The sequence below is a fragment of the Bacillus rossius genome, chromosome 5 (genome assembly GCF_032445375.1).
Source record: "Bacillus rossius redtenbacheri isolate Brsri chromosome 5, Brsri_v3, whole genome shotgun sequence".
Classification (NCBI taxonomy): Eukaryota; Metazoa; Arthropoda; class Insecta; order Phasmatodea; family Bacillidae; genus Bacillus; species Bacillus rossius.
This window is the reverse complement of record NC_086333.1, coordinates 81,180,753-81,193,233: the sequence shown is the minus strand read 5'-3', so window position 1 is coordinate 81,193,233 and position 12,481 is coordinate 81,180,753. Positions and strand designations below refer to the sequence as shown.

Sequence of the window (12,481 nt, the reverse complement as noted above, 5' to 3'; positions counted from 1 at the left end):
AATGGAATGGTCGCAATAGAGAATTCTGGCCCATTTTTACCCCCCCCCCCCCCCCCCCCCCACACACACACACACACACCCACACAAATGTATCCAAATACATAAAAAAATCGCCTCTGTTCGCACTGTTTGCATAGATTTCATATTCAAATAGTCTATGGTGTAAAAAAGACAACTTTTTAAATTCATATTACAGTATTTAAAAAGCATTTTGCCTCCCGAAAAAAACGATACCCTAGAATAAAATTTCAAATAGTGCAACGTGTCCATTTTCGCCATCTTTGTTTAGAAAAATCAGACAATTTAGTGTTGAAATAATAACTTTTTATTAAAGGTTTATTATGTCTCTTGCGGGCTTTATTAGTGTGGCGTTTGAAAGGTTGCATCCCGTGACACAATACGTAGCAATATGTGCGTGACGGGTGGTCTGCGGCGCTTATCGCTCTGGTCCGTCCGGCTGACATGCAGGAATGCGAGAAGTAGGGTAAGTATAGGAGGGGAGAGGTGTGGATGGGTAAGTGAGGGGAAGGAGAGCAGAGCTGCTGGCTGCGCACACCTCTACACGCCAGTCGCCACTGTTTGGCGACACAGGCACTTGTATTTTATTCACTGGCTGACGATGGAACGGAGCAAAGTAAATGTGTTTGCCGACTTGGGCAGGCAGTAAGTTGTTTAGGCACTAGGTCTGAGTGTCTGTTAGGCATGGTCGGGCAGCAAAATTTGACTTCGGGTGGGCTCGGGTGGATAATTGTCCAAACTTTTCAGGCTCGGGCAATCTCGGTCGGCCTTGAACACTACTTTGTGACTAAGCAGTGAGCCGTGAGTACGCGAGCGCGCGCGCGTGTGTGTGTGAGAGGCTGGCGACCAGCAGCATCGTTAGCTAGCGAGAGTGTGACGGTAAATGTCAACCTTGACCACTTTGGCTTGTTGCAGGGCTCACTCTCTTTTATTTCTGTCTCCCCCTCCCACAAATATATTGGCTGGCAGGTATGGCCCTCTTCATCTTTATCTTATCACTAACGCACACTTGAAGCACCTAATACGTCGGCACGGGGCTGGGATGGCAATAGACGCGCGCGTAGATGCTATCAGGTGACGCGCTCAGTTTACCGGTATTGGCTAGCGTGGGCAGTCTAGAGGGGTGGTATCTATTTTTAGCCGTCTTTTGTATGCCTGCCTGCTTACAGTACAGTGCTCGCCAAGATAACGTGAACACACAGCGCCCAACAAAGTATAACAGACTTGTTTTTCAGCCGATTTTATTCAAATTTTCGACTTTCTCTGTTTAAATTTTTCACTGTTTCTCAAAAAACGGTCGTATAGACGGAATGGACGCATCAGAGGGGGGTCGCATCGGCGGGTTTCTACTGTAGGAGTGAAAACAGTATTTATTTGTGGTTGAGTGGAGGTTACCTACATTGTTCTCCAGCGGACCCACGGATCACCTGGTGTTGCAGTTCCCGGCGTGCGTGTACGCGCGGTCGGTGGGGCCATGGCTGTGGCGGCGGTGGGACAAGACCGAGAGCAGCTCCCGCGACTGTCTCACGGGTGAGCATCCCGTCGCCTCCCGAGCGTACCCCGCACGCTCCTGGCACCTGATGCACAGAGTAGCGGCCTGCGAGTATTCAAATATAATAATTTGATATTTTATTCAAAATTCGAATTGATTAAAAAAAATTGTTTCACAGAAGTCTGGTACAGTTATTTTGTCTTATGCTGCATCGTTTAGGCTGGAATCGGCTGTTGTGGTTTTCCCATTTGTAGATTCTACTGCTTTTGAAATCGAGACATTCAGTGAATGCCTTTAGCTTCAGAGAAATGTAGTGTAGTACCCTGTTTCATCGCATAATCGTCACACAGATATTTTAGGGCGTCAAAATTTGGATGAAAAAACCTCTCGCGTAAACGTTGCATGATGTTTATGGTCCTGCTAATAGATTCTGAGCGCTTTGTACATAAACGTGTTTCGAATAAAAATAATTTTAATACGAACGAACTATCGATAAAGGAATGAATTGCCTTGGGCGCCAGTAAATTAAAACATAGTACAAAATGAAGACCATAGAAGTTAGAAATAATATTTAGTGTAATCTTGAACTAAAATTAAAATATTTATTTTATTACATTACCAATCTCATAAAAAAAACCTCGAGTCATAATTAAACAGACAAAACCAAATATGAGATAGCTAGAGTTGTTCAGTCTATGGTATTTCTTGAGTTATGTCCGAATGTTAAACTAACACAAAAAAAAATATAAAAAAATAAATAAAATTTATTTAATTCCTCTAAAGTTTTCGAAACGTAAAGTTTTTGGGGTTTTGCTCCGGTTCGCTCGCACACGAGAGTCCTTCCAAACCTCTAGACCTGTGTGTAGCTATTATGATTGGTTTATAATAAATTAATATTTTTATGCCGAAATGTCACAGTTTATTTAATTTATCAAGAAATTAGGAATGGAACGAACAATGTTTATTAACATTTAGAGTGATATTCACGGTAATATCACGTTGGCGTCACTATAAGTTGCTAATGCCGGCCAAACCTGATAGTTGGACGATTAATTACCGTCTCAAAATCCGCCGTAACTGATGGAAAATTAATGCCTGAAACTGGCATTCAAGGTCAGTGCTGCTTCAACTACTCCTCTTGCGGAAGACGTATTTCTTACGACGAAAACATTGAATATTAACTCGCCATTTAATAAAATTCCCTGAGGGAATTAACACCACGATTAACTGAATGGCGTCATTTTTCACTCTTCTTTTCTCTTAACCAAAAATTGTAACATTGCAGTATACATGCCTTTTCTACAAATAAAATTGTTACTAAGAACAGGGTAGGTTGCCAGTATATTTTATTCTGAATTTATAATTATTTAATAATCATGTTTCTTCTGTCATCCTTTCAACTTTGTTTTGCTACTTATAGTTGCCTAATATTATGTGTAATGAGTTTTTTCTATTATTTATTTAAATTTGAATATTGTATTATAATTAAATATTACGTTTTTATTAGAATGCATATGTTGCATAATGATTCTAGAACAAGGGACTGTGTCTGGGGTGATGTGTAGAAAGAGAGAGGCATAAGAGGCCTGTAAGTGCAAGTGAGAAAGAAACGGTGATTCCCCAGTAAGAGAGAGACTGTAGCGATATCTCGTCACTGCGTGGGAACTGGAGAAAGTGAATCCCCTGTTTCTATGTAGGAAAATGGTTTTCAGTGTATATGTTCTGTGTTCTGATTGGCTTGTAATTGTTAGTGTGAATGAAGAGTGTATGTGATTGGTCGGTGAGGTCATGTGACTGCCCTTCCTGCGTGGAGGAACCAGTGCCATGATTTCACCAGTAGTCTCGATCGCTGCACCAGGAGGGCGCGTTCGGTGGCTTCTCACAAAAAAAGTAGAAATTGAGAAGGATAAATTTAACGTCGGTAGCTCAAGCCATGCCGAAGATAGTAATTTAATCATTTGTTGTTTTTGGAACTTTTTGGACATTTTTAATTAGAAATTGCGGCTACCGACGTCGGCATCTGGCTCATGGTGAAATTAGTTTTTGCTGGGTGCGGCCCTGTTTGAGGCCGCACTGATTTTGTGTGCTTACAGTAAAACGTTACTGAAGGACTTAACCTACGTCATTTTTCGTTAATTAACATCGCCCGAGCTGCGAGCAATTCTCGACAGGCGGATGTATGAATTGAATGAGTAAGAAAATTTTTGAAAGTGATTGGATTCAGTTGTTTCGTCTTTCGGACAGTAAAAAACTCTCAAATGAAAAAGAAAATCTTTTTATTTCATTAATTAATAACGACCAATCACGCAGTGATACGTACGCGTCTTTGCCATGTTGACCAATCAAATTTCATTTTAAAAACATGAATAGGCATATCAAAACTGTCCCTGAACCTTGCAATTTATTTATATGAGGCATCATCATGGCAACGCAGAAAAGGCTGCGCGCGCCGCCACGCGAGAAACAAAACAAAACACTGCCGAATAGTCCTGGAAGCGAATTAACCTCGAACGTAAAATAATAAACAAACAGTTCCAGTCAATCTGCTAATACTGTAGTATTACAGTTTTGTGTAGGTGTTTTATCCGTATAAAACTATGTATTTTAAAGTTTAAATCTAATATTCTTTCGGACATTACCACTTATTTAATTAACGGAAATACGAAGTTGTCTGATGTGTAAATTTTCTTTTAAAGAGACGTTTTTAAACGTTATAACCTTTATCTGGTTGTTTGCATCACCGCGGTGTACTGCTTATAAAATTGTAGCCAGCGCTAGTTGGCATCATTCATGTTTGGTCATGTTGCTTCCCGTATAGAGCGCGCTCAGGTAGTCGAATATTGATATTGATATCTCGCAGATTGCATGCAACGCGCACTCTCTGTCAAGTGCTGAGTTAACTACATTTGATAGCCCGCACGTCTTTCGTTGGAAGTGTGTACTTCAACGATAGTTATGCGTTCATTCAGGCTCGCATTCGGATCACAGATTTTGTTTTTCTGTTTAAAGTTGAAGAAAGTTGAAAGTTTTTGGTGCATGAATTATTAATTTAAAATGTGTGGCGTGCTTTTGTATACTCTTCTTTTTAAATAAATGTACTTTCCATGAATGAGTTTTGTTTTTCTGAATAACTTGACGTAACAGTTTTTTTTTTCACATAAAAATTGTACCCCTTCTTTTCAAACTTGATTTTAGTATAAAATGTGTGATGATTATGCGATAAAACATGGTATTAGTTTTTTTTTGTTGTTTCCGTTCAGATACCATATCAAGTGTGACATTTTGTGTGTATCCACAATCATGTGTGGCTTGTTTTCACTTTGAATAGTTCCATTTACTCGACGATCAGTGCATGTCAATGTTGTACTCAGTGCTGACTCTTAACTCAATTCTACTTACCCGATGCTAAGTTTGGTTATGCTGACACTCAAGTGGTGCGAGGCTAATATCCTGTCGTTTCATGAGCCTGTTTATAATGCCATGTTTGTTTGGTTTTGCATGTGCCTAATGGCTGAAGGCAGTGCATTGTCTCCGGACCGAGGTTCTCATCATGCTTGCTTGTCTGTTGTGGCCTGTGCCGGAAGGAGAACTTTATATTTGTGTTATAAAGGATTAAGAATGTACCTGAAAATTATGAATTGCCATCAACATGAATTAAATCAATGGAAATAATTTGGTATATTTTTTTAGTTTCTGTAGCAGTTGGGGTAAAATGAAAATGGAGCAGAAAACTAAAATATTTAAAATAATTTGATTTCAGACATTGCAGGTAGAAAGAACTGGGTCACGAACGTTATACATGTACAAATCGAAGTGAGACAAGGTAAGTGGAAGAAAGTTAATATTGTTATGTACTTTAAAATTTTTGGTGCTTGTGAAAAGAGCAATAATTTTTTGTTGCTTACATCCTGAAATAATTACAGCATCTGATTATATTGGATTTTTAAACACGATGCCACATCCTGCTAAACAGCTTCCAAATTGCTGTTTCCGATTGGACAGAGTTTAGGCCCAAGTTGTGGTCACTTCTGGAGTCAACTATCTGGAACTGACGTAATTATCACAGTGCTGAACTAATAAGTTTCTATGGTGGTTGCATACTGGAGTCTGTTAATGAATGTCATATTGACACAAGGTATAAATTAATGGGGAGAAAGGTTCATGCTTAAATTAGGGTAGTTAATTCAAAATTGAAATTATTTAACAAAAAAATTGTAAAATTTCTTTGGCAAGGACTAATAATTATTATTTCGTTTGAAGAAAATACGGATTTAACTTGTAAATAGCATGGAATTGTTTGTCTCTGTGTGTGTTTGTGTGTGTGTGATTCTCATTACTATTTTGACTTTCTTTAGTGCAACATGTGAATAGTTTGGGGCAGTTCACAATGTAGTACAAGTATGTGGGCACATGCAGGTATGTTAAGTGTGTATTCTGTGAGCGATCACGACAACAGTTCTAGGAGTGTGAAGTTATTTTCGAAAGTAACTGAGAGTATTTAACGGCACAATTTCTGCTTACAATTGATTAACTAGACTGTAGATTATTGGAAAACAGTTACGTTATCCAGTTTTTCATGTCTATGAATTGAATTTTACTCGATGGCCCTCATGCGGTGCAAAGTCTGTGCAAAGTAACATAAGATCCACAAAATGGCCATGTGAAATCCAAATAATTGCTTCAAAGTAGTACATATTGAAAAGCCATTTGAGATTACATTTCACATATGACCACATCACATTCTAAGGATGTACCAATTAATACGGACAACAAAGAAAAGGAGGCAGAGTTTATAAAATACAGTTAACTTGCACAGAAAATGGTAAAACCTGGTTTTGTTATAGTTTACCATCTTTGGTCCGCTTGGCTTGTCTTATTTTGTCTTTATTGAGAACCTTAGGTTTTTTTTCAAAAGTATATTAGATAGTTCTGCCCAGAATCATGTATGTATCTACTGAGGTATTATTGATAGTGAGGTATAAGGTAAACCATTTATTTATGGCTGGTGATGGAATAAAAAGCCAGATGGTAAAACTTAGATTTTTTAAATACCATATGTTCTGAATTTAATTTTAATTTTTTTTTATATGAAACAGCACATACTATAAAACAGCACATACTATAATCCAATGCTGTTTTTGAAAATATAGCTTTAAAAAACAACTAAAAAAGTTGTTATAAATATGAAAAACCTTTGTTACGGGGGCCGTAGTCTCTGATATTTACTGACTGAATTTTAATGCGTGCTCGGGTTTTATGGGCGCAACCGTGCCACGTGCACGGACCGATGTGAGACTCTTTCCCAGGGTCGTGACGTCGCCCATGTGAGGCGTGATTTTAATTCCCCCCTGAATACACCTAGCACGAATTCCTGCCCGCTCTCAGCGTTGGGTACGCTATTATCTACGCAGTGGGCTCTCAGGCGTCCCACACGCCGTCACGCTCCACGTAGTCGAACAGATTTAAATAAGAAAATAATATTTTTATTTACACACGTGATTTATTCGGCGAATGCAACTTACACACGAACACGATTGAAACAGTTTAAAACGCCCACGGCACGAGTCGGTTTAGGTGTGAAGACCCCCACGTGGTCACATCTGACATTACGTAGTACAAAAGAGAAAAGACCATTTCTGGTCGTAAGACAATTATTTATGCAGTCCCCCGACCGAGAGGAGCTCCGAGGATGAAAAGAAAACGATTTATACGGAATTAAATTGAAACAGAATTACTTGGCGGTGAAACAAGCGGTGAGGTCCCCGGAGTGCTGGCGCGTCTACCCTCTGTCGTTGATGGCGGCGGACTCGGATGAGATCATGGCTCGCTCGACTCACATGGCGTCCTCCCGCCGAAACAATTGCCGTTAAAGATATTTGCGAATTCGTGCCACGGGAAACTAAATTAACATGACAAGAAAAATTTAAAAATTACGTGACAATTTTTGAATAAAGAGAAAAGATTGTACAAATTATAATTATTAAGATTTAAATTTAATTATTGTCTGGCTTCTGGTTTCCTCGGGAATGTCCGGAAACCCTATTCTATTTTGTTACCTTACTTTAATTAAAAGTACATAAAACCCTCCCGGCCGATCTGCCGTCATGTTGCACTTAGGGAATATAAAAACAAATAACACAATTATATTTACTTGTTTTAGGGGTGCAGCGCACTGACTCGACAGCGCCCTCTTGCCGGGCGAGCACACACGCACGCACACGTACGCACGGGTAGGCGGGAGGTTTGAATGGCGGGTGGGTGGTGTTTGGGCGGTGGCATATCGGACTTAACAGGGGCCGCAGGCCAGGACGATGTCACCTTTGAAACATTGTGTAACTATATACGTATAATCAAAAGAATCTGTAGACTGCTAAAACCAGTTACTTTGTGGAACTGAAGTTATTATTTCAATCTTTATGTCGTGTATCATATTTACCAGAAAATTATGTGACTGAATATAGTATGACCCCAAACTTTTTGACTAGGTTTAGGAGTTTATGAAAAAGACTTTATGGGGTGGAAATCATCAATTCAGGTAAAAAGCACTTAAGAAATTATTCCGATTAGTAAATTTATACAGCATTTACCAAAGTTTTTCTGGTGCCACTATCATAAGTATAGTGATTTTCTTGGCCTTATTCTAAACCAGAAAGCTTGAGTTAAAAAAAAAATTGAGTAAATGATTGTAGTCGTTCAGAAAGCATAGAATGGGGCGACTTAGGCGTGATATAATGGGGGTGAATATGGGCGAGATGGAATTTAGGGTTTCGGATGGCGGTGCGTTTGCAAGGTTACCACCTCGTGGAGAGCACATGGATCCAGCTAGGTCTCACAATCAGGGCCGTGATGTGGTCCGTGTGGCACTAGGCTCTAAATATCACCACAAATACATCTCATCAACGCATATAAATGGTAACTAAAACATCCCACATGCCTCAGTCTTTCAATTGAAAAGGTGGTCACTAAAGAATAACGATAAGTTCTGGTAAGAGGGTTTTTATTGACCAAGCCTCTTTACAATAAAAACCAAATAACAAGCACTGAAGCTGTTAAAAAGCAAACGGCATGTAATTGGTATATTTTAAGACCAAGCCACTGTGTCCTGGTCTAAAGTTAGAGTTTACTTAAAAATGGCAAAAATCCATAAAGGGAATAAAATAATTAAGTTAAGTGGTTCACCCCTGGGAGGGGTGCCTCAAAGCAACGAAAAGAGGTTTAGAAATGTTAATGTAAACGGCAGATGTTAAGTGATCAGTTTACCAAATGATGAAGGTGACGAGGTACGACGATTGCTTCTGATTTCTTTTTACAAAATATTTTTTAAAGTTTTTTTTTTTGATATGCTTGTTCATTTATTTATAATATAGGTATTCATTGAATAAAATATGAATTGGTTTTTGAATTAACTTGTTTTATTGAATCAGGCCATTATTATAGTGTTTCCTACCCTATTTTAACTGCCTTTTTCGTTGCTGTGGATATAAAGATGCAGTGCAAATCCTACCTGTGGCTTATCTGGGAAAAGAGGGACTTATTTTTATTGTATTTGCTTTCCTGTCTCGTTGACAGCAGATCATTGAAAACAGTAACACACAACTATGCAGGTGAGGGATGTTTGGAAAATGAATCAGCCATGGCTGACAGCAGGGGAAGTACCAAACCTTTTCTGTAGTGATGGGCCAAACAACAATTTTCTCGAATCGAAATCTTGAATATGAATCTCACAGAGTACCTCGAATACACCCTTTGAATCCGAATCTGTGTCTCAATCAAGGGCAACAAATAAAATAATACACAAGAAATAAAAATGTTAGCTATGGTTTTGAAACTTTCAACTCTTTAAAAACTGATAACACAACTCTTTCGCAAACTAAGTTTTCAGAATAAATGCATATTGTAATTTTATTTATATAATTACATGTTAAATTACAATACCTTGGAAAATGGAAAACAAATTGACATAGTAAACTTTAGAAGTTATCAGTTCTGAATTTTTTTAAATTTACTTTATTCCCTCTAATATTTTTCTTCAAATTTTTTCCTCGAATAGTGAATCCTTCAAATACTAAGGATTTGATGGTATTTGATAATTTTATTGGCCCATCAATACTTTCCTGACATGATTTCTGGGTGCCGTGGTGCACAAAAATGAGGATGGCCATCAGGCATGGGCGTCTCAGGCACATAAAGTTTGGGGGGGGGGGGGGGGGGGAAATTAAATTAATTTATTTAAATGCTAGCACCTCCATCGAGTTAAGAATAAAATGTCTGTTTATTTTCAAACTATTATTTTCAAACTACACTTTGTACATAATTTTTATTTGACACCTGATCTACTATATGTCATCACTGTAAATACATGTATTTTATAAACATGAAAATAATAGTGTAAATAAAACTACTGGATGTACTTGAAAATATTGGGGAGGGGGGGGAGGGAAGTGTCCCCCACGTACCGCCCGTGCCATCAAGGACTGGAACCCTCCACGAGGCACTGCAGTGCTCAGACTTCTTACTTAATCAGACAACAAGACAACACCGCGACAGTGTGCCGCAAACTGTATTGTCATCACAGCTACTGCGGGCCTCGTGCCGAGCATCGAACCAAGGGCCCTGTGAGGAGTCCCAGGCCGCGGAGTGCCGCCCGCTACCGCTTGTTGTGAAATAGAGTTCATGTGTGGATGTCTGAGAAGGATGATACTGGGTTACTTATAAGGCGGTGTTAAAATTTGTTTCTCTAGCGGGATCGCGGTAGGGACTCGAACCCATATGCTGCTGTGGGCATTGCGATGAATAAAGATAGAAGTCACTCCTTTACTTTAGCCATCTGCAACCGATGTGGGTGATTGCTTGTGGACATGAGTGAGATGAGGCACTGCGCAGGGATACGGCCGTCACTCGAGCCCTCCGCTCGCTCCAGGAGACTGTAGTGCAGAGCGGGGACGGAGCTGTGACGTGGCTTCTTCTTCCCGGCAGCCATGACGCTGGACCCCAGCTTCCACAACACTGTGGCGAGCGCGGAGACGTGGACATCCCCCGAGGTGTTGGCACGCCTGCCGTGGAACATGACGCTGTGCCTCAGTTGGCTGGAGTGGGCGCTGGTGCAGACGTACGCGGTGGGTCCATTGTGTGGCATGCAGTGTCACAGGTGGTGCGGTGAGACAGTTGCATAGTTTGCTACCACAATGGGGGTTGAAGTGTTTGTCGAATCCTAGGGTGCCACCACATGTACAACGGGCATGTGGACCCGGCTACCCTGTTCCCAGGGCCGTGACGTAGCCCGTGTGTGGCAAGGCCCGTTTCCCCCAGTAGCACTCGCAAACCTCCGAGAACGACAACAGGTGCATCAAGCTTCTTCCTCTCGCAGCGCTCGCGACTCACTGCCTGTTCGTCCTCGCTCGGCAACTCTCGGGAGCGGAGCACTGACGTCACATAGGCGGGCGCGGGCCGACACACACACGGCAGGCAGTTGTAGAGGGTGGTGGAGGATGGAGGGGGCTCGCAGCTTGTAAGGGGGGAGGTGGTGGCACATCGGGCTCAGAGGGGCGCAGCCCGGGACGATGTCAAGTTACGCTCATCACTGACTCTGTAGCGTGAAAATGATATGTGTACCGTGAAGCACAAATATTAACCTACTCGATGTGTGTACAATAGAAAATGGAAGTGTAACAATGGAGTAACATTTAAAATACAGCTTTACAAGTGGAACACACCTTCGTTATTAAATTAAAGTGTTCGTTGTATTCATCATTTTTTCAATGAGCTTCTTAAAAGGCTTATATTTCAGAAAGTTTAGCTCTAAATGAAGAAAACCATGAAAATAATTCCCTATTTGCAAATCTAAGATTGCCTCACTGGGAATTTTAAAACTTTTTTTTAATATGTTTATATCGTTGATGTTTATTATTTTAATTTTATTAAATAAAAACATTCATATTTTTGTCCTTTATGTGTGTATGTGTGTTTGTATACCAGAAAGTTTTATGGTAGATTAATTTTTTTTTGTAGTTAAGCTCTTTTGAATTTTTATATCATATTCTTCTTTTGTGGTCACTTAATTTCTTTATATATATATATATATATATATATATATATATATATATATATATATATATATATATATATATATATATAAATAAGTTTCTTTTCCACGACTTTAAAATAAATTTAATTATTAATAAAAATATCATGTGTATTAAATTAAAGTGTTTGATATTTTCAATATTTTTCAATGGGTGCCTTACAACCATAGGCTCTGTGGTGTTTTTTCATGGGTTGGTGATTTGATTGTTTTTCAAGACTTTTAATGTAGATACCATATTTACTCAGATTTCAGATGCCATTGATTCTAATTAAAAGATGCCTCCCTCTATTGATCCTCTAGTTTCTCTAAAAATAAACATATGTGTACAAATTTAAGAAACAAAGTTTGTTTTTTCACAAAACTTTAATGGACTGTAAAATCTATAACAAATAAACAATAAAACACAATTCATACAGATTGGCAGCAAGTGACTACCATGCAGTGGCGGATCCAGGGGGCGGGGGGGGGGGTGTCCACCAGGGGCAAGTGCCCCTCCCCCCACCCAAAAAAAATAGTTGTCTGCTACATTAATATTGCCGACAAAAATGATTGTTTCTGAAACTAATAAAAAAATTTAATATAATTAATGAATTTCTTGTAGAATCATAAAATCTGGTGGTTGTATGTTATGTGTAGTGTGAGTGGATTAAATACAAATTTAGTAATTTGAAGACATTTTTTCTCTGTTTTCTCTGAAATCCTAGAGTGCCCCCTCCGAGGTGAACCTTTGGATCCGCCACTGCTACCATGATGGTCGAACATCAACTGCTTCTATTCCAGAAGCCACAGGGCATGCCTACCTTGGCAGGCAGACAACTTGATAGCTGGATATTGCTCTGTAGTAGTGCAGGAAGTTTTTTTTAAAAAAAAAATACATGTCTCTAACA

At 39.5% G+C, this 12,481-nt stretch overlaps 1 protein-coding gene across 9 annotated transcripts in view; it reads left to right on the top strand.

Annotated features, from left to right (window-relative positions):
- The window catches only part of LOC134532109 (uncharacterized), a 120,630-nt gene that overhangs the window by 43,032 nt on the left and 65,117 nt on the right, over positions 1 to 12,481 (top strand). For all 9 annotated transcript variants that reach the window (XM_063368419.1, XM_063368421.1, XM_063368418.1 and 6 more), the window contains 3 exons: positions 1,458 to 1,548; positions 5,271 to 5,333; positions 10,487 to 10,626. In XM_063368419.1, coding sequence (XP_063224489.1) covers positions 1,458 to 1,548; positions 5,271 to 5,333; positions 10,487 to 10,626 — 294 coding nt within the window. The remainder of the gene's footprint in view (positions 1 to 1,457; positions 1,549 to 5,270; positions 5,334 to 10,486; positions 10,627 to 12,481) is intronic.